Source organism: Schistocerca nitens, chromosome 3 (assembly GCF_023898315.1).
Source record: "Schistocerca nitens isolate TAMUIC-IGC-003100 chromosome 3, iqSchNite1.1, whole genome shotgun sequence".
In the NCBI taxonomy this organism is placed as follows: domain Eukaryota; kingdom Metazoa; phylum Arthropoda; class Insecta; order Orthoptera; family Acrididae; genus Schistocerca; species Schistocerca nitens.
The window spans coordinates 572,140,979-572,164,721 of record NC_064616.1 but is presented as its reverse complement, the minus strand read 5'-3'; the positions used below and the strand labels follow the sequence as shown (position 1 = coordinate 572,164,721).

General features: G+C 46.3%; 1 protein-coding gene and 1 pseudogene across 1 annotated transcript in view; one reads left to right on the top strand and one right to left on the bottom strand.

Annotated features, from left to right (window-relative positions):
* The first annotated feature begins 303 nt into the window (after positions 1–303).
* LOC126249344 (pickpocket protein 11-like) overlaps positions 304–23,743 on the top strand; it is a 40,245-nt gene continuing 16,805 nt past the window's right edge. Inside the window, exons 1-2 of the mRNA XM_049950998.1 lie at positions 304–378; positions 18,305–18,581. Coding sequence (XP_049806955.1) covers positions 304–378; positions 18,305–18,581 — 352 coding nt within the window. The remainder of the gene's footprint in view (positions 379–18,304; positions 18,582–23,743) is intronic.
* Positions 21,614–21,731, bottom strand: LOC126250003 (5S ribosomal RNA; annotated as a pseudogene).

Here is a 23,743-nt window from a genome sequence, read left to right as displayed (position 1 = left end):
CCGTACTCTCTTCGCTGCAAGTATTCTTTATGTACCGCCCCAGATATTCTGTCTGCACATGCTCCACATCCTTTTCTTCTTCTTCTTCTTCTTCTTAGGTTATGGACTCTTTAAGACGACGGGCAATCCCTTCATGGACTTCATTTTCCTCTTTCCATCCCAGGACCTCTACATCCTTTCTCTTCTACTCTCGCGCTTTTCGTCTGAGATCTCTACATAATATTAGTCTTATCTTTTTTTCCTTTTAGAAACAGTGCAGACAATCTAAACGATGTTGTCAGGATGAGCGCTTGCGGGCGCCAAATGGGCTTGTCCATGCTGATAAAAGACGACCGCAATGATTATGTTACCACAACGGAGGCATCACATGGTGTTAAGGTAAGCTGTTACTGAATAGAAACTACGTTTCTATATTAACTAGAGAACCCGACAATGCTTCACAGTTGCTGTATATGTATGGGAATTGAATATAAGTACCCAACCCCTTCTCTCCCCTCTCTCTCGGTCAGTCCCCTCCACCCCCTCTTTGTCCATCTCCTCTTCCTCCCCACTCTCTCTGCTCATCACCTCCTCCCCCCTTTCTCTGTCCATCTTCTCCTTCCCACTCTCTATGTTCATTTCTTCCTCCCCCCTCCCTGTCCATTTTCTCTTCCCCCTCTCCCTGAACATGCGCCTTCTTTATTGTTATAGCAAACGAAAAATTCATTGGGAATTGAGGTCACTTAAAATGAATGGTTGGATCACTTGAGAGCATTGGCATACGGGGTATGAGAAAGCCCTCTCCATCTGCTGCATCTGTGAGGATAGTACCTTCAATTACAGTATATCGCATAGTTTTAATCGGCGAACGGGTAAGTTCACAAAGTTTTCGATGTTTGAGATTCCATAGCAGTGCTCTAATCATAAGCGGATAAGCCATACTTCCCGCGCCCGTGTTCCTGGGTTCGATTCCCGACGGGGTCAGGGATTTTCTCTGCCTCGTGATGACTGGGTGTTGTGTACTGTCCTTAGGTTTAAGTAGTTCTAAGTTCTAGGGGAATGATGACCATAGATGTTAAGTCCCATAGTGCTCACCACCATTTGAACCATTTGATAAGCCATAAATATAGCTTTCCTGTTTTCTATTAAAACCGACAGCGGGGAAGAAAATAGAACAAACATTTATTAGAGTATCGTGTAAAAACTGGAAGTAAAATCATCAAAAACCTTTCGAAATTTTTGCACAAGAAAATCTCTAAAAGTTCTTGAGCTGTTTACTATAAAGACGAGACCTTTTTACTAAAAATCTCGAAAAGATCTTGGGCAGTTTACTTAAAATTTTTACACGATGTTCTAGTAAACAGTCGGTAGTACGTAGGCAATATACTTTTTGTATATAAAGGGGAAACGTTGTTAGCAAAAATCTCAAAAAGTTCTTGACCGTCTTACTGATGATTCAAAATGGTTCAAATGGCTCTGAGCACTATGGGACTTAACTTCTGAGGTCATCAGTCCCCTAGAACTTAGAACTACTTAAACCTAACTAACCTAAGGACATCACACACACCCATGCCCGAGGCAGGATTCGAACCTGCGACCGTAGCGGTCTCGCGGTTCCAGACTGTAGCGCCTAGAACCGCTCGGCCACTCCGGCCGGCCGTCTTACTGATATATATATATGTCCGTCCAAATATTTGTTAGAGTATCGTGTAAAAATCAGCGCAAAATCCTTAATAGTTGAATAGTTGTTGACCGATTTACTTAAATATATGTAACCTACGTCCTTCCGAATGTCGAATGTTTCCTAGATCATCATGTAAAAATGTTAAGTAAATTGGTCAAGATCTTTTCGAGATATTTAGTCTCTATGACAGGCCGGTGCCCATATAGTCTACGAGTATCGTCCCCGAGCCCACGTCACTGACGGCACAAATGACCTTGTCACACCATCAGCCAGACACCCCATAACATCTGCGGAGCCACGGTCCTCCCACACTCCAATCGAACCCATCTTCAGATGTGGAAGCGGATCCGCAAGAGGACTGCACTGAACAGCATCCCTCAGCAGACGTGGAGGCACGATTACGAAAACAGCGGTTGACAAAGAAGCGAAAGAAGCGGCAGCTGTCCACAGAAGACGAAAAGACAGGAAACGTTGCAGTACGTCGACGTTCAGCCATTGGCTCCCACCGACAACGAGTCGGTTGGGGACCTTGTTCACGGCGGCCAATGAGGCGGTGTCGTGTGGTCCCGGTCCAGGGGGAATGCTTCGTAGACAGCCATTTCGTTGGTGCGCGACTTTTTAGCAGTGCACAACAGAGCCGATGCCACACGCCTACCTTATTGATACAGCTAACATCAATGGTATTCGCGTCCCAGTAAAGATGCAAATGCTGCAAGAAATGCTGTGGGCAGCGGACGACATAGTTTTATGTAGGAGATAAGAAACAATGCCCCGATTTAGTTTTATGGTTATGGCGTCTATCGTTTAACAGGTTACGACGAAGCGGTGGCAAGCCATACTATTACGAGAAGCAATAGTGGCTAAGGATGTGGAATACTTACCAGCGAGCTGTGGTTTTGCCCTGACTGTAGGAGATGTCCGCCTGGTGAATGTTTGGGCACCGTTTGACTTGAGGAAGAGACGCGAACGCACATCCTTTTACACAGAGGAAGTGTCGCCAATCTTTCGAGGACGTCAGGAGAATTACATTGTCGGTGACGACTTTAACTTCGTTCTGCGCCTACACTTAATCCCTTGCCCGGCGTTACAGACACTGATCCGGGATCTTGCCTTGCATGACACCTGGGGAATGACGCCCGGCGACAGCCTCGGATATACGTACTTTATGATCAATTCAGCCAATCAACTCGAGAGGGTGTATATGTCACGTGGGCTACGCACGGCGACTATTGACGCGCAGGTGTGGCCTGCGGCCTTTACCGACGACCAGGGTTACATCTGCTCCGCCGCTGTCTCGCCAAAAGACATGGAGCAGCAGGGTTCCGTGGAATCTCAATGTTACCCACCTGCGTAATGAGAACTGTTTACGGGAGGTTGAAGACACATGGCATCAATGTCAACGGTGTCAACGTGCGTACGATTCAACGCTTAAGCGGTGGCGTGGAATCTCAATGTTACCCACCTGCGTAATGAGAACTGTTTACGGGAGGTTGAAGACACATGGCATCAATGTCAACGGTGTCAACGTGCGTACGATTCAACGCTTAAGCGGTGGCTTTGCTATGTTAAACCGGCTTTACGCAGAACCGTCACACGGTATGGTCAAGATAAGTCACATTGGCAACGGGCGACTTCCGAATTTTATTTCACAACCCTACGTGAATTACGGACGCAACCACCGTCTCCGGACCGTAAGCAGACTGTCCACCGTATCAAGCACAACTGCTGCGTCTTACGGTAGTGAAGACGGAAGGAGTTAAAGTATATGCGAGGTTGCTCGATGGATTACGCAACGAACGGCCGTCATTACAAAATACACCGTAGTGAGAGAAAGGAGGCAGCGGCGAAGTACACTTACACGGGATGTCTAAATGGCCGATGGATCGCGGATCACGTTGCAGAAGGATACTGTACGTGCTTTCGCTCATCACCATCATGGTTCCTATGCGGAGGAACAACTGGACAGAGCAGAACTCGCAGACGTGCTTCGCGAAATGCCAGCGGCTGAGCGTCCCACTGGAGTGGACGGCCTTATAGCTGAAATCACAGCAGATGATCTGGACGCTGCCCTAAAGTGTGGTGCGTTAAACAAATCTGCTGGACTGGATGGACTCCCTCTTGAGTTGTACCTCATCTTTCCTTCTCTAATGGGACCGTCGTGGGTGACTATTATTGAACTACACTCCTGGAAATGGAAAAAAGAACACATTGACACCGGTGTGTCAGACCCACCATACTTGCTCCGGACACTGCGAGAGGGCTGTACAAGCAATGATCACACGCACGGCACAGCGGACACACCAGGAACCGCGGTGTTGGCCGTCGAATGGCGCTAGCTGCGCAGCATTTGTGCACCGCCGCCGTCAGTGTCAGCCAGTTTGCCGTGGCATACGGAGCTCCATCGCAGTCTTTAACACTGGTAGCATGCCGCGACAGCGTGGACGTGAACCGTATGTGCAGTTGACGGACTTTGAGCGAGGGCGTACAGTGGGCATGCGGGAGGCCAGGTGGACGTACCGCCGAATTGCTCAACACGTGGGGCGTGAGGTCTCCACAGTACATCGATGTTGTCGCCAGTGGTCGGCGGAAGGTGCACGTGCCCGTCGACCTGGGACCGGACCACAGCGACGCACGGATGCACGCCAAGACCGTAGGATCCTACGCAGTGCCGTAGGGGACCGCACCGCCACTTCCCAGCAAATTAGGGACACTGTTGCTCCTGGGGTATCGGCGAGGACCATTCGCAACCGTCTCCATGAAGCTGGGCTACGGTCCCGCACACCGTTAGGCCGTCTTCCGCTCACGCCCCAACATCGTGCAGCCCGCCTCCAGTGGTGTCGCGACAGGCGTGAATGGAGGGACGAATGGAGACGTGTCGTCTTCAGCGATGAGAGTCGCTTCTGCCTTGGTGCCAGTGATGGTCGTATGCGTGTTTGGCGCCGTGCAGGTGAGCGCCACAATCAGGACTGCATACGACCGAGGCACACAGGGCCAACACCCTGCATCATGGTGTGGGGAGCGATCTCCTACACTGGCCGTACACCACTGGTGATCGTCGAGGGGACACTGAATAGTGCACGGTACATCCAAACCGTCATCGAACCCATCGTTCTGCCATTCCTAGACCGGCAAGGGAACTTGCTGTTCCAACAGGACAATGCACGTCCGCATGTATCCCGTGCCACCCAACGTGCTCTAGAAGGTGTAAGTCAACTACCCTGGCCAGCAAGATCTCCGGATCTGTCCCCCATTGAGCATGTTTGGGACTGGATGAAGCGTCGTCTCACGCGGTCTGCACGTCCAGCACGAACGCTGGTCCAACCGAGGCGCCAGGTGGAAATGGCATGGCAAGCCGTTCCACAGGACTACATCCAGCATCTCTACGATCGTCTCCATGGGAGAATAGCAGCCTGCATTGCTGCGAAAGGTGGATATACACTGCACTAGTGCCGACATTGTGCATGCTCTGTTGCCTGTGTCTATGTGCCTGTGGTTCTGTCAGTGTGATCATGTGATGTATCTGACCCCAGGAATGTGTCAATAAAGTTTCCCCTTCCTGGGACAATGAATTCACGGTGTTCTTATTTCAATTTCCAGGAGTGTATATGAAAAAAAAAAACGAAAATTAGTTACAAACTACAGCGTGCATACATTTTATTCAACGTCACTAAATATATTCGGATTTAGGTTATGAAATGTTCGATATGCTTTCCCCCATTGGCGATGATGTGGCGCAGACGAATAGCGAAATTCTGCATGACCCACAGAAGTGTCGGAGCATCAATGCTATCGATGACCTCCTGAATGGCTGTTTTCAATGGTTTTTGGGTCATTGCTGTACACCTTGTCTTTAATATAGACCCACAAAAAGGAGTCGCATGTGTCCAGATCGGGAGAATATGGCAGTTAATCGAGGCCCATGCCAGAGGCCACTGTGTAGGTTCAAATGGCTCTGAGCACTATGGGACTTAACATCTGAGGTCATCAGTCCCCTAGAACTTAGAACTACTTAAACCTAACTAACCTAAGGACATCACACACCCATGCCCGAGGCAGTATTCGAACCTGCGACCGTAGTGGTCCCGCGGTTCCAGACTGAAGCGCCTAGAACCGCTCGGCCACTCCGTCCGGCCCTCTGTGTAGCCCAGAGCCAGAATGCGGTCCCCAGAGTGCTCCTCCCGGACATAAAACCCCGCTCCTGCTTTGATGGGGTCTTGAGTGAACCACATCTTGTCGAAATTAGGATCGCTTTGGATAATGGGGATGAAATCATCTTCCAAAACCTTCACATACCGTTCGGTAGCCACCGTGCCATCAAGGAATATCGCACCGATTGTTGCGACTGGAGATTGCTCACCACACGGTCACCAGTTGAGGGTGAAGAAACTCCTCGATCGCAAAATGTGAATTCTCAGTCCCCCAAACGCACCAATTTTGTTTATTGACGAACCCATCTAAATGAAAGGGGCTTCATCGCTAAACCAAACCATACAGCGCATACTAATTCCCATCATGCCCCGCGGCCAACCGTGTAGTTTGAACGTCCTAACGCAAACCATTCAGATGTTATGACGATTTTATTTCATATAATTCAATAATTATCAACCTGTACCTTATCGGTACAGATTAGATGGGTAGATCACATAACTAATGAGGAGGTACTGAATAGGATTGGGGAGAATAGGAATTTGTGGCACAACTTGACTAGAAGAAGTGATCGGTTGGTAGAACATGTTCTGAGGCATCAAGGGATCACCAACTTAGTATTGGAGGGCAGCGTGGAGGGTAAAAATCGTAGAGAGAGACCAAGAGATGAATACACTAAGCAGATTCAGAAGGATGTAGGCTGCAGTACGTACTGGGAGATGAAGAAGCTTTCACAGAATAGAGTAGCATGGAGAGCTGCATCAAACCAGTCTCAGGACTGAAGACCACAACAACAACAACCTTATCGGTTCCTACCGAGTTCACAGATGGTACCATGACATCCTTTCCAAATCCATGTGATGGTCGTGGACTACGAAGCTACCAGCCCTTGAGATTACTGAACGCAGATAACAAAATCTTTGCACGTATCCTTCATGGCCGTCTTCAAGCGGCGATAAAGGACAAAATACATTTAGGTCAAACATGTCTAGGTGGGAAGAGCAATAGACACAGAGCGCTAGGGGGAATACAGTAATGTCATAGCACTTATGTGGGTCGGTAGATTACGAGGAGCCCTAGTGGCAGTGCATTCCGATCACGCTTTCGACTGAGTGGGCCATGTATTCCTCCGCGCGATCATGGAACGGATGGGAATACCACTTACGTCTGTGGACACGGTATCGAGGTTGATTCAAGACGAGCACTCGACAGTCTTGGTGAACAGCGCTAGCTCAGAACCTATCACGATCCGGCGTTCAGTGTGGCAAGGTTGTCTCCTTTCGGCCATCTTATTTGCTATCGCTCTTGAACCTGCACTATACGGCCTTCGATGACGCATTAAAGGCGTCTAAGTACGGACCGCATGTTTCCAACGCCGCGCATACGCCGATGACAGCGTTCTTTTAGTCAGGTGAGATGAAATCCAGGCAGCGCTAGGATGGCTTCAGCAGTATGGAACGGTTACGGGTAGTGTCATTAACCTACGACAGACCCGATGTAGCCGGCCGAAGTGGCCGTGCGGTTCTAGGCGCTGCAGTCTGGAACCGCGAGACCGCTACGGTCGCAGGTTCGAATCCTGCCTGGGGCATGGATGTGTGTGATGTCCTTAGGTTAGTTAGGTTTAAGCAGTTCTAAGTTCTAGGGGACTAATGACCTCAGAAGTTGAGTCCCATAGTGCTCAGAGCCATTTGAACTATTTTTTGAAGACCCGATGTATGGAAGTGGGCAGAGACTGTAACCAAGGACAGCAGTGCCCATCACCAAGGTCCCCACTCTCACGTGTTTGGAAGTGGTGTTCCATGGAAACATACGACGTACAGCGGCGGATAATTATCGACGGTTACTGCGACAAATTCGGGCAATAGTAAGACAATATGCACTGCGAGCCACAGATATATTCCAGCGCGCATTATGTCAGCATCTATATGGCTCCAAAAACAAGGCACTTGGCACACATACTGCAGTTGCCCACTACGATCGCGTCAAGACTACAGTCAGCCTTCGGACATTTTGAGAGTGCTGACCTCCTCTTTAGAATCCACTACGGTACCTTGACGCTGCCACCGAGAGGGGGAGGTATCGGAGTCATAAACGTGAGGAACAGGGCGGGTGTGTTACTTCTTAGTACGATCCAACGCTATTAGCGAATCGAGCACGTCACATTAATGGGCGCTGTGATCAACGAAGTGGTCCCCCATGCACTCCGTCCACCAGTCAGTGTTGGCCACATCACAGCACCGTTCGCACACCTTCGGGACTTCTTCGTCGATTACAGTTACGTCCAGGACAGTTTGCCGGAGACCATACTGCACACAACGAAAGACGAATGTCGAAGCTTCCTTCAGCAACAAATCTTACAATATGGTCGAACATAAGTACCCGGCGATACAGAGGCAGAGAATATGGAGAGCGGTTCATCTTCCCTCTCTCCCTACAGAGGTACGTGCTTTGTGGTATGTAGTGGTGAACGGATCATTCCCAAAGCGTCAACGACTGCCCTCTATTCACCTGGTCGACGCAGATTTGCCCCACTGCGCGGTCGTCGACTCCGACGAGCATCGTTTGGTTTCTGGCAAGGCAGTCGACTGTTGGCTTCTAACGAGCAAAATGCTCTTCTTTTAATTGCGTACGGTGGATACGGCTATCAAAGCTGACGACCTACTGTTCTCTGACACAGTATAGTTTCCCACCTCCAGGACAACACCATAAACTGAATAAAGCGGGTGGCGACTTATTATCTGTATCGCACTGATGAAAAGGACGTCATAGACTTCTTGTACATACTGCAAGAGCGACATGTGATCTTGTGGCGACACTGTGAAATATAGAACATGTTTTTCCAATTACTTAGGTTCGTTATTCACGGACCCTCCGGCTAGCTGGGGTGTTTCGGGTGGGAGAAGTGAAATGAGAAGATGGCTCAACGTTCAGGAACTTACGTTCATGCCGGATGTACTCAGGAGACTATATCTCGTTTTTAAGTTAGCGAGAAGCCGACCTGGATACACGCCAACTGGACCGTTGCAGGGTCTCGTTTTTCTGTTGTTAATGAATTTTTTTTAAATCTAGACGGCGTTCGGAGTCGTTTTACGTTTGGCTGTGTTGAATGGCATCTTTAGTTTCTGTATGTTGTGTTTTACACCTATAAATGGCAAAAAAGCAAAACAATCAATTAAAAATCTGAAAAATAAAAAATGATGAAAAAACAATTTAATCCCTTCGACCACATCCTTAGGAACGGGAGGGAGGAGACATTGTGGCCAGGCATTGGGTTGCGACATCTGTCCACCCTGCCTCCTTCAACCCATGACCTCATCCCTTAAAGCTCTCTGATAAAAAAAGAAAGAAATAGAAGAAATATTTAGCGTTTGAGCTTCGTAAGAGGAAGATGTATGAGGCGACGATTCGATTCCTGCTCACACTTAATTTTTAATCTATATTTTTTTCATCGCTGTTCATATTATTTAATTTTTAAGACATATGAGAGGCAATATAATTTAAAAAAAAACATGCATTTGCATGAAGTTTTAGTGAATTTCATGTTATTTGACTATTTACTTTTTTCAATTAGATTTAATTATTAGAACGAACGTATTTATAGCTATCGACAAGTAAATGAAGAAACGCACAGAGTTTTCCTCAAAATGTGTGCCTGTCGTGATTTTCGAAATCCCTTATACATGCAATCTGATAAGGTACCCGGGACTACTTCGCACTTCTACACTTCGAGCTGCAGACACAGAGGCAGGCCCCGTATGGCTGTCAATCTGCGTAGCGGTGAGACATTGCTTATGTAGCGAGAACGGATAGTGTAGGTGCAAGTTTTTTTAATACCAGTAGCCAACTATGAACTACGACGGTCGCCAATTACGCACAGATACATCAGTTACATTATAAGGTGAACAAAGTTTGAAGTAAATCCGTGATCCCAACGTCGTGGCCTCCCCTTGTGTGATGTTTGCTCTCCGAAAAAGAAAAAGGAGATAGATCACAAAAGAGTTAGATCACAGTCTCATTAACAACGTTTCAATACGTCATTAGGGTTTCATTGCACTTCTCTATGATTACATTCGTCTCTAAACTCTCAATACAACCTTTTTGTTCCAATGTTGTATTGTCAAATCACAGGACAATGGATGTGTAAAACGTTGACCTCCCCGTGGAATATTAACTTGCTTTATTCGAAACGAGTGTCGTCGGTAACTCATTACTGAAACACGTTGTATTTCTCTTGTTTTTTTTTACTGAAGTAAGCGATGTCTGTGGATACACTTCGTCGTGAGAGAATATTGCCTCCTGCAACTATGAATAGCTGTGGTTTTGCTTTACCTCAAGATATGTAGAACAGTTCTCAACATGTACCTACATATTAGATATCTATATACATGTGTGGCAAATAAAAGTGGCCCGGAGAGGCTGATGCGACTGGACGTGAACTTACGCATATAGCCACACCCCGTGACGAGCTCACCACGTGTACGCCCGCCACGTGATCCACACCGGTTCAGAGGGTAGCGCGGGCTGTCAGTGTGATTGGAGCAGTGCAAAGAGGACGATTTTACTAGTGCAGCAGTGGGTGTTCGTTGTTAAATGTTACGCGACAACAAAATCGTGGAAACCGTGTGGTTAGTTGTTTGCTGAAACGCTCAGTCCGAAAATGACGTCACACAGGATCCGTTTTGAACAAGTCAGAAAACATTCCGAAACGTGCCTGCACATCAGAAAATGTCGCCGCAGTTCATCAGAAAATGCTTCAGAGACCGGCATATCACGTCGATCATGCGACAATTACTCCACCTGGATCTGCACATGCAACACTAACGAGTGTCTGTTGTTCATGCATTAAAACCAGCTGTGCTCCTCAGCGCCTCCAGTTTTGTGAGTGGCTGCTCACTGAGATAACAATGAATGGCTTGGAATTACATCTGCTATTTATGTCTGATGAAGCCTGGTTTCACATGAGTGGTTATGTCAACTTACAGAATCACAGGTTCTGGGCAGCGGAGAACCCTCGAAAGAACCATTGCATGATCAGAATGTTGGGGTTTGGTATGCAATGTCTGCAAGCCGCTAATACATTCATCAGACGCTGACTTCGGTGCATTACATTGGTAACATTTTGAAACCATTTGTGGCAGCATTAAAGGAGGAGGAAAATACCTACAGTCACTTCCAGCAGGACAGGGCAACTGTCCACAGAGCCAGCCGAACCGTGGAGCACATTTACACAATCTTCACACCTGACAGAGTTGTTAGAAGAGGACAGGCTGGTTGCGGCCCTAGCGGGCCACGCAGGTCACCTGATCTGTCAGTGTGCGATTACTTTATGTGGGAAGCCCTCAAGTCTAAGGTGTATCGCAAACAACACCCATAGTCTTCACGAACTGCAGCAGAACATTTCGGATGAGTTTGCAGCAATTCCAGCAGTCCAGCTTCGATCCGCCTTCAGCAGCTTGCTGACCCGGGCCCAGAAGTGCCAAGAGACGAATTGTGGTCACTTTCAACGTCTGCTATAGTCGGGTTAGTACTGTATTTCCTTTTTTCTGCTGTGTTTCTTTGTACCCTGTAACTCTGTTTTCCGGGCCACTTTTATCTGCCCCACCCCGTACATCAGTATTCGCATTTGCGTGCTTCTAGTATTAATGATAGAATAGGCAACTTTAGACTACAAGTTAGTCTGTATGAATTTTAAGATCAGAGAGTAAAGTTAGTATTAAATAATGAACGAACGAACTATCAATGAGCAGACCAAGGCATAGACATAGCGTTTCAACAGGCCGTCGTGTCGCTATCTCTTAGGAAGGTCTCCGTACCAGTGGATGAATCGAAAGCGAACAGTACTACAAATATGCACTCTTGACATTGGTTCTCTCGTTCATACGTTGTCTAAGACGGATTTCATTCAGTTGACATGCTTGAGACATGTTTATGCAAGTGAAGCATGTTGGAAAAGACGGGCAGTTCTATTACGAAAGACATTTTGACTTCTTGCGGAAGGAATGTCCTACCACTGTTAAAATGAAAGTCACTCATATCGAGAACTTAGAGGCGTGACGAGTGACTGTGTCAGACGATCTTCTAAGTTAACCGCATTCGTCATAATATTTTTTCCTCACATTATGCTTCGAGTTCACTACGCTCTTTAGATTATGTTTAATACTGTATATGCAGGTGGAAGGATAGACAATACGCTGTTATCGGTGCAACAGCATACCATAGATGGTAATGGATGCGAGAACAGTAGAGTTCGGCCTCATTCTGGACAACAAACGTTTTTAGCCCCCTTTCACAGTCCATCCCTTCAGCAGCGATTCTAATACTGAGGATCCGTTTTTACAACTAAGCATTGTGACTTCCCTGTAAAGGACAGCCACTTTCTGGCAGGAATAAAGCGGATTCCACGTAGCCCCGTAAGAACAGCGAAGTAGCTACTCGTTTACAAGTAGTAGCTCGAGTTTCGAAAGCAAAGATTAAATAACAACTGCGTGGTGTGCTAGAAAAATGACTCTGCAGTACTGTCGTCCTATGACGATGTAAGCAGAAGACGAAGGAGCTGTCAGATGGCATCACGTGGACCCCTTGATCAGACTTATATCGTTTATTTTACTGGAACGGTAACGGTATGGGGTAATGTTTGATGGTGAAGCCTTTTCCGGGGCAGCTAGCAGTCGTTCTTTAATAGTATCGACTCAGAGTCCCCTTATTAAAAATGGCACAGTGAAGTGACAAATTTCATGGGATAGCGATCTGCACATATGCAGATGGCAGTAGTATCGCATTCACAACGTGTAAAAGGGCAGTGCAATGGCGGACCTGTCGTTTGGACTTAGGTGATACATGAGAGAAGGTTTCCGACGTGATTATGGCCGCACGGTGGGAATTAACAGATTTTGAACGCGGAATGGTAGTTGGAGCTAGACGCAAGGGACATTCTATTTCGGAAAACGTTAGGGAATCCAGTATTCCGGGATCCACAGTGTCAATAGTGTACCAAGAGCAGCGGCGTTTGCGTAGAGTTGTCAGTGTTACCAGACAAGCAACACTGCATGAAACAATCGCAGAACTTAATGTGGGACGTACTACAGACGTATCCGTTAGGACAGTGCGGCGAAATTTGTGGTGAATGGACCAAGGCAGCAAATGACCGGCGCGAGTGCCTTTGCTAACAGCATAACATCGCCTGCAGCACCTCTCTTGGTCATATCGGTGGGACCCTAGACTACTGGAAAACCGTGGACTGGTCAGATGAGTCCAGATTTCAGTTGGTAAGTGCTGATGGTAGGGTTCGAGTGTGGCGCAGCCCCCAAGAAGCCATGGACCCAAGTTGTCAACAAGGCATGATGTGTGGCTTATGAGCAGTCTCTCGACCATGAAATCCAAGTTTTCTCACTCCCGCCTAACTGTCATAATACTTGCAGTGGATCCTGGAGCAATTTGGAATTCCTGTGTGATGGTCTGGATAGATGTCTGCCTATTACACATTATGACCCTATTCAACTGTCGGCTGTCTCTGTCAGTCAACAGACGAGGTCGTTGTTGGCTCTGAGCACTATGGGACTTAACATCTATGGTCATCAGTCCCCTAGAACTTAGAACTACTTAAACCTAACTAACCTAAGGACATCACACAACACCCAGTCATCACGAGGCAGAGAAAATCCCTGACCCCGCCGGGAATCGAACCCGGGAACAGACGAGGTCGGCCTGTACGCTTTTGTGCTGTACGTGTTCGTCCACGTTTCCATTTAACTATCACATCGGAAACAGTGGACCTAGGGATGTTTAGGAGTGTGGAAATCTCGCATACAGACGTATGACACAAGTGACACCCAATCAGCTGATCACGTTAGAAGTCTGTGAGTTCTGCTCTCTCACGATGTCTAATCACTACTGAGGTCGCTAATATGGCGTACCTGGCAGTAGGTGGCAGCACAATGCACATAATTTGCAAAACGTATGTTTTTGAGAGTGTCAGGATAGTTTTGATTACATAGTGTAAATTTGTACTACTGTGGTGACTGTGGGCTTTGTGTCTATCTTGGCTACAATAATACTTTCACTACGCTGTTCATAGTAGCTTATCCGCGTTCCTGTTTGTTTATTCATTATTAAACCTACTCCTGCATTACCCATGTTTGATTTTGTTTTTATAACGCTGTATTCACCTGACGAGAAGTCCTGTTCCACCTGCCACCGAACTTCACTAATCCAGACTATGTATAACTTTAACCTATCTAGTTCCCTGTTTAAATTTTCTAACCTACCGGCCTGATTAAGGGATCTGACATTTCCGCGCTCCAATCCGTAGAGCGCCAGTTTTGTTTCTCCTGATAACGACGTCCTGCTGAATAGTCCCTACTCGGAGATCCGAATGGGGGACTATTTTACCTCCGGAATGTTTTACCGAAGAGGATGCCATGATCATTTAACCATTCAGAAGAGCTGCATGCCCTCGGGGGAAGTTACGGCTGTAGTTTCCCCTTGCTTCCAGCAGTTCGCAGTATCTGCACGGCAAGGCCGTTTCGGTTGATGTTACAAGACCATATCAGTCACTCATCCAGACTGTTGCCCCTACAACTACTGAAAAGACTGCTGCCCCTCCTCATTAACTAAAGGTTTGTCTGACCTCTCAACATATACCCCTCCGTCGAGATTGCACCTATTTTACGGCTATCTGTATCGCTGAGGCACGCAAGCCACACCACCGACGGCAAGTTCCAGGGTTCATGGGGTAGGGGGGTAATCAGTGCTATCCATGAGAAAATGGAGAGATATCTAGCTTTTTATAAATAAACGTATGTCAATGAACGAAGCAGTATCAAATGTCAATCATTTCTATATGGCGGATGTCAACAGCCAATAAATATTTCATAAAGTTTCTGGAAATGTATCTTTTACCCACTACTGGTTTCGATTTCACATCATCATCACGGTGGTAAATTTTGCAAAGTTATAGTTACTAACACCATCACGACGATCCGGGATCGAGTCGCAGAAAAAAGATATATTTTCATACAGCCTGTGTACAACGCACTTACTAAAATAGAATTAATGTGTTGCTACAAACAAGCCCATTTCCTGACTCGAGGCATGTGACACAGCGATACGACCTCACGTTCGAGCAGACAGTGTCTATCCTCTCAGGCGCTAATCCTATGGGGCTCTTAAAATCCTGCCTAGCGTTAAGTATAACCCTTCAGAATCCATTGATTGCGTATTTGAACAGCAGTCATGGGATCCTGACCAACACGAGCAGACTGTCGCGGAACAAGAAGCCACATTCTAGACAAGCCATGACAATGCCGATGTCGAATTCCGAATTCCTTCTTACACGAGGCGTAATACGATCTTCTTACAAACAACCAACATTCAAATACATTATCTGAATGAAAAACCCGCTGTGTAATCTTTCTTCATACAGAGTGGTCACAAACCGTCTGGAAAGCCTGCAAGGGCATTGCAGGGTTATATTGAAAAATAATTGTGAAGAAAAAAATTCGATACGTTGTGTCGTTTCCGAGTTAATTAGCAATGAAAGTAGCCAATCAGGCAGTTGCTCTCACAGATTCAAGGGTCCCGTCAGAGACGATGTCGCCAAACGTATTCTGCGGTTGGTTTCCTAAAACCGAACAAGAGAGTGATACAAAAACAACTGTCACTAATTTTGTCTAGCAGGTCGCTTGAATTCGCACGCGAAACGGAGTGATTGGCTAATTTCAACGCTAATTAAGTCGTAAACGGCGCAAAGTATCAATTATTTTCTTAATGATCATTTCTCAGCATAATATATCCTGCAAGACCCTTACAAGCTTTCCAGGCTGTTTCTAGTCATCCAGTATACACAGTATAGGTGACATTATTCTTTCCTGCTTTATAGAGATATAATGGAATACAAGTAGTAATAATTTGCATATCCATACCCTTTTAACGTTTGTTCCATCTCGCCTTTATGGTGTTATTGTTTTATTGACCAGCAGTGTGTGTACAGTACATAATTTGCCCATATCATTCAGTGATCCAGCTGTTGTTGTTCCTCTACCTTTCACTTCTATACGACCCCAAATGAGCGGTCATTTCTTATATCAATCCCCATATATATAATTCCAGTTTATTTACCTCTGCTGTTCTCATCCTGTGTCTACTTACCACCATAATATCTCTCTAAGTCCATCTTTATACGGATGGTTGCGAAACCTTTGCTGTTCATTATAAAATGTCGTATCAAAACGCCTTCAGCCGTCTCAATTTCCAGTTATTTTATTTGAGCAACCAGTTTCGGCGCTACATTACGCCATCTCCACGCCAACTAACCGACGTGTAGGAAGAATCCCACCTCTGGTCCAGTCAAAATAGGGGCCAGCATTCAGTGACTAGTATTCATAGATTTTTGACACAGCAATCCCTTCGATCGTATGAGTCGGCAAGTGATCGTCGAAGGAATCACTGTTCCAAAGTCTACGGACACCACTCACTGAATGCTGGCCTCTATTTTGACTGGACCAGACGTGAGATTCTTCCTACAAGTCGATCAGGAAGATGGCGTAATGTTGGCGTAAGGGTTGCTGAAATAAAATAACTGCAAGTTTAGACCGCTGAAGGTGTTTTCATTCGACAGTTTATTGCTCCACCATAATGTCTTCCCCTACCCATTACCTGAAGCTAATGATCAAAGCAAGAAACGACTTGAGCATCATCTTTCGCAACTCATAGGCGCCACATAGCGAGGTGGTGCAGTGGTTAGCACAGGACTCGTATTCGGGAGGACGAAAGTTCAAACCCGCGTCCGGCCATCCTGATTTAGCTTTCCCGTGATTTCCCTAAATCGCTTGGGGCAAATGCCGGGATGTTTCCTTTGAAAGCGTACGGTCGATTTCTTTCCCTAATCAGAGATTGTGCTCCGTCTCTAATGACCTCATTGTTGATGGGACGTTAAACACTTTTCTCCTCCTTCTCATAGCCTCCGAGCAGCTCCCCACATAACATCAACTTTATCGCATTAGCAATACCTTTTTTTTAATAATATATCCTTCTCTCATATTTATTTGTACTTAATATCATTTTCATATTTCACAAACTAGGTTAACAGCGGCTAAATCTCTGCTGCCAGCCCATCCCTGAATGGGAAAGTGAAATCAAAATAAAGAAACAAAAATATTATAAAGTTGCGACTTTCTTCTGTAGTATCGCGCTTATTTCCTTCCACACACTCTCTCTTTTCTCCCGATTGTAATGGGTTGTCCCCCTGGTATAGACATGCATATTCAAATACAGAGATATGTAAGCAGGCAGAATACGGCGCTGCGGTCGGCAATGTATAAATAAAATAACAAGTGTCTGGCGCAGTTGTTTGGTCGGATACTGCTGCTACAATGGCAGGTTATAAAGAGTTAAGTGAGTTTGAACGTGGTGTTATAGTCGGCGCACGAGCCATGGGACACGGCATCTCCGAGGTAGCGATGAAGCGGGCATTTTCCCGTACGACCATTTCACGAGCGTACCGTGAATATCAGGAATCCGGTAAAACATCAAATCTGCGACATCGCTGCGGCCAGAAAAAGATCGTGCAAGAACGGGACCAACGACGACTGAATAGTATCGTTCAGCGTGACAGAAGTGCAACTCTCCCGCCAATTGCTGTAGATTTCAGTGCTGGGCCATCAACAAATGTCAGCGTCCGAGCCACTCGTGTATCCTTGATGACTGCAAGGCACAAAGCTTTACGCCTCGCCCGGGCCCGTCAACACCGACATTGGACTGTTGATGATTGGACACATGTTGCCTAGTCGGAGTAATATGGGAACCCTGAAACGTCTAGAAACGATTCTGTCAGGTGATACGTTCGTAAGCATCCTGTCTGGTCATCTGCATCCAGTCATGTCTATTGTGCATTCCAGCAAAACGATACGACACCCCACACGTCCAAAATTGCTGCAGAGTGGCTCTAGGAACACTCTTCTGAGTTTAAACACTTCCGCTAGTCACCAAATTCCCCAGACATGCACATTATTGAGCATTTCTAGGATGCCTTGCGACGTGCTGTTCAGAAGAGATCTCCACTCCTCGTACTCTTACGGATTTATGGACAGCCCTACAGGATTCATGTCAGTTGCCTCTAGCACTAGTTTAGATATCAGTCGAGTCCATGCCACGTCGTGTTGCGGCACTTCTGCGTGCTCGCAGGGGCCCTGCACGATATTAGGCAGGTGTACCACTTTCTTTGGCTCTTCAGTGTGTAATTTGACGGTGAGTATGCTTTCCTCCTTGTTCCTTGACTCAGAAGTAACACTAGTGATGATAACAGTGCGCAATACAAGGGAGGTGAGGATCTTCGCTTAGCACCCAACGATCGACTGGGGTCTACCTCGCCACGAGTCGGCCTCGCGGAATACATTTCGCAGTAGAGATTCTAGGGTGACTTGCCTCGCGAAACTGCTGTGAGAGGCTGTTCCGCGTAGTGCAAACGCACGGTAAGTGAGGCGAGCGTGTGTTGCGCAGGTGCTGGTGCACGACGCGCTGAACGTGCCGGCGGAGACGAGCGCGGCGTGGCTGGCGTCCCCCGGACAGGAGGTGCTGCTGTCGCTGCAGCCGCAGCTGATGTACGCGACGCAGGCGGCGCAGCTCGAGCGGCCGGGCCGCCGCGGCTGCCTGCTGCGCGAGGAGCGGCCGCTCGACTTGGAACGCGCCTACTCCAGCCACAACTGCCGCCACGACTGCCGCAACAACCGCACGTGGCATCTCTGCGCCTGCCTGCCCTTCCACGTCTACGACACTGGTCAGCCGCTTCCTAAAGCTGCAGTGCTGCCCATTCAACAGGAAGGACAGCAAATAGCGAAATTTTACTTATTGTGTCTACACAGTATAGTAGGAAGAATGCATGATTAGATTACAGGATCCAGTCACATTAATGTGACCACCGCCAATGTCCGACGTCAACGAGCAATAACCACTCACAGAAGGCAGGTGGGGTCACTAGTAGTGTTGTTGTTGTTGTGGTCTTCAGTCCAGAGACTGGTGTGTTGCAGCTCTCCATGCTACTCTATCCTGTGCAAGCTTCTCCATAACTCAGTACCTACTGCAACCTACATCCTTCTCAATCTGTTTAATGTATTCATCTCTTGGTCTCCCTCTACGATTTATACCTTCCACGCTGCCCTCCAACACTAAATTGGTGATACCTTGATGCCTCAGAATATGTGCTACCAACCGATCCCTTCTTCTAGTCAAGTTGTGCCACAAATTTCTCTTCTCTCCAATTATATTCCATACCTCCTCATTAGTTATGTGATCTACCAATCTAATCTTCAGCATTCTTCTGTATCACCACATTTCGAAAGCTTCTATACTTTTCTTGTCTAAACTATTCATCGTCCACGTTTCACTTCCATACGTGGCTACACTCCATACAAATACTTTCAGAAACGACTTCCTGACACTTAAATCTATACTCGAAGTTAACAAATTTCTCTTCTTCAGAAACGTTTTCCTTGCCATTGGCAGTCTACATTTTATATCCTCTCTACCCCGACCATCATCAGCTATTTTGCTCCCCATATAGCAAAACTCCTTTACTACTTTAAGTGTCTCATTTCCTAATCTAATTCCCTCAGCATCACCCGCTTTAATTTGACTACATTCCATTATCCTCGTTTTGCTTTTGTTGATGTTCATCTTATATCTTCCTTTCAAGACACTGTCCATTCCGTTCAGCTACTCTTTCAGGTCCTTTGCTGCCTCTGACAGAATTACAATGTCATCGGCGAACCTCAAAGTTTTTATTTCTTCTCCATGGATTTGAATCCCTACTCCGAATTCTTCTTTTGTTTCCTTTACTACTTGCTCAATATTCAGACTGTTGCCCCTGCAACTACTGAAAAGGTTGCTGCCCCTCTTCAGGATCCACACGTTTGTCTGGCCTCTCAACAGATACCCCTACGTTGTGGTTGTACCTACGGTAAGGCTATCTGTATCGCTGAGGCAAGCAAGCCTGCCCACCAACGGCAAGGACCACTGCACTAGCAGTGGGGGGTACATAAAACATGTCAGGGGGACGTAATGCGGAAACCGAGCGATTTATCTGACATGAAAAAGAGCATGGTTATTGGCTTTCGGGTAAAGGGTGGAAGAATTTCTGAAATAGCTAAATTTGTAAGCTGATAGAGTGCTGCCATCGTTAAAGTACACCATGTATGGCAAAATGACACATCCAAAACCGATGCTGAGGCGTCTGTGGTGCACCAACCTACAGACGTGTGTAGGTGAATAGACGTGCAACAGTTGAGTAACTGATCCCTAGATCAACCAAGGGGCTACCAACAGTGTCTCCTATTCGACCGTCTAGTGACCGTTGCTGTGTATGGGTCTCCGCATTAGGCGCCTCTTTCATGCACTCATGCTGCCTAGTGTTCATTGGCAACGACGAATGGCATTTGCACGCCAGTATTGCAACTGGACTGCTACTGGGTGGCGATAGGTGGTCTTTTCATATGAATCACGTTTTATGCACCATTGGACTGATGGCCGTTGGCATGTACGGCGTGAAACTTCTGAAAGCAAACAACTTGCTACAATTGTCAGAATGGTCCAGGCCCGAGGAGGGGGCATTATAGTCTGAGGAATGTTATCGAGGCATTCCCTGAGTGGTCTCAACATTCTTGAAGGCACAATGGATTAACACACGAATGGATCTATCCTTGGGGACATTTCCACCTCTACATGTTACCAGTTTTTCCTCAACACAGTGGCATCTACGAGCAGGACAATGCAATTTGTCACACTGCTCGCAGTGTACGTGCACGATTCGTAGAGTACCAGGATGAGTTTACCATAGTCCCATGGCCATCAAACGCCCCGAATTAAAACCCAATCGAGAATCTGTGGTACCCCCTCGATCGAGCTCTTCGCATCATGAATGCTCCACTGAGAAACCTAATGCATCCTGTAGTGCTGCGGCCACAACTTCTACTGACGTAGGGTGATTGTTTCCTTCCTCTACCACATTGCGCTTCAAAAGAACCTGTCTTTTCTAATTTGGTAATCATTTTTTCCAGACCCTTGCCAGGCATCGCACCAACGCCATGTTTCATACCCTTGAACTTTTGCAGTGCTATTAGTACACAGTCACTGTTCAGTGCGCGGTCCTGCATTGAGTCAGTCAAGCGTCTCAGACGCAAACTGAGAAATAGACGGTCCAGACTGTATACCAGTCAGGTTCCTTTCAGGATATGCTGGTACAATGGCTCCTCACTTAGCAATCATATACAACCACTTGCTCGTGGAAAGATACGTGCCCAAAGACTGGAAAGCTGCACAACTCATACCAATACCCAAGACAGGAAATAGGAGTAATCCGCTGAATTACAGACCCATGTCACTAATGTCTTTTTGCAATAGAAATGTGCAACATATACTGTGCTCGAACATTATGAATCACCTGGAAGAAAATGATTTATTGACAAGTAGCCAACACGGATTCAGTTGTTTATTCTCCCCGCGTAATGAGTGCTATCGACAGGGGACTTCAAATTGATTCCATATTTTTAGATTTCCAGAGGTTTTAGACACCGTTTCTCACAAACTAAAACTAAAACTCCATAACTCCATCCGAACAGGTCCTGGAAAGCCCAACTTTACCGACCGGCCGCCGTGTCTTCCCCAGCCCACAGGCGTCACTGGATATGGATACGGAGGAGCATGTGGTCAGCACACCGCACTCTCGGCCGGAGGTCAGTTTACGAGACCGGAGCCGCCGCTACTTCTCAATCAAGTAGCTCCTGAGTTTGTCTCAAGGGCTGAGTGCACAACGCTTGCCAACAGCGCTCGGCAGACTGGATGGTCACCCATCCAAGAGCTAGCCCAGCCCGACAGCGCTTAACTTCGATGATCTGACGGGAACTGGTGTTACCACTGCGGCAAGGCCGTTGGCATCGTTCCTCACAAGCAACTTCTAATTAAATTGCATGCCTATGGAGTATAGTCTCAGTTGTGTAACTGTTCAAAAATGGTTCAAATGGCTCTGAGCACTATGGGACTCAACTGCAGTGGTCATCAGTCCCCTAGAACTTAGAACTACTTAAACCTAACTAACCTAAGGACATCACACACACCCATGCCCGAGGCAGGATTCTAACCTGCGACCGTAGCAGCAGCGCGGCTCCGGACTGGAGCGCCTAGAACCGCACGGCCACCACGGCCGGCTGTGTAACTGTATTCATGATTTCCTGTCAGAAAGGTCACAGTTCGTAATAACCGATGGAAAGTGATCGAGCAACACGGAAGTAATATCCGGCGTTCTCCGTGGACGTATTATGGGTCCTCTGCTGTTCCTGATCCACATAAACGATTTAGGAGACAATCGGAACAGACCTCTTAGATTGTTTGCGGATGGTGCTGTCATTTACTACCATATAAAGTCATCAGATGATCAAAACGAATTTCAAAATGATTTAGACAAGATATTCGTATAGTAAAAAAATTGGGAATTGACTCTAAATCATGAAAAGCGTGAAGTCATCCACATGAGCACTAAAAAGAATCTGCTAAATTTCAGTTACACGATGAATCACACACGTCTAAAGGCTGTAAACTGAGCTAAATACTTAGGGATTACAATTACGAATAGCTTAAACTGGCATGATCACCAAACCAAATACTGCAATTTATTGGCAGAACACTTAGAAAATAGAATAGATCTACTAAAGAGACTGCTTACACTACGCTTGTCCGCTCTCCTCTTGAGTATTGCTGTGTGGTGTGGGATCCACATCAGACGGGATTGACAGAGGACCTCGAAAATGTTCAAAGAAGGACAGCTCGTTTTTTATTATCGCGAAACAAGAAGGAGAGTGTCATGGAATTCGCCATAGCTTACGTTGCATACCTGCTAGTCACTGCATTACCTGTTACACCTGTAACTGGAACTAGACAAAAGCGATTCTCTGAATGCTTCTATTCGAGTCCTGATTTCTTTTGTGTTCGCGATTCTTACGCAAGATTTACGTTGATATGGACATAGCAGAACCGTTCTGCAGTCTTTCGCAAGATCCAGATACTCCATAGAATTCAGAGCGATAACCCTGTAGTGCCCGTTTTATATCTTAAATGATGCATTACGGAAAGCACTTCTCGAGGTTTAGACGAAATACTGGATAATCCGTAATTAATTGGGCAAAGCGAAAGAGAAATCAAGTTAGATTTCTTTGGGCTAGTTAGAGTTTTATGTGTCCAAGAATTATCGCGAAATGCGTGGAAGAAAATATATTTTCTTAAAAAAATGAATGTTGTTAGTACACTCCTCTTCCTGCTGATAACATGGGCTTTCGAAATCGGATACGTAATTTCTCCTTCAAGTTCCTCAGCATACTTCATAAGGCTGAGCGGACCGGCCTTTCGTGTGGTGTCAGATACATTGACCTCTCAGTTATGGGAGTAGGTGCACACATTTCTCTTTAGCCCCAATTCTACATATATTCTTCCTATTCCATTCATTGATAGTGTGTACGTCTTTCTTCAAGTATTTGGTGATTCAACAGTTACTGTTTCCTGCTTCTGGCAAAACAGTCGACGTTTTAACTGAAGCCGATCGCCAGCTAACGTGGCTTATTATTTGTAGAGATACTATTTACTTATTTCTTGTGACTCTACCATTAATAGAAATGGAATATTATTAATCAACATACTTAGATATTCATCCATTAGAAGACCAAAGTAAATGACATAGGAATATTTATATATCAGCGTTGAGCTCTGAATCGACACCTGAAGATCAACTTGCGGTCTAAACGGGTTATAATCTTTTTAAAGACTTTATACGAAAATATGCTTTATTGCGTAAAGTGACTAGCACCATTACTTCATAACATATTAGCGACCTCTCAATTGTCTAACATTATAACAGATATGGTGTTATAATACTATACACTCCTGTAACTTTCTAAG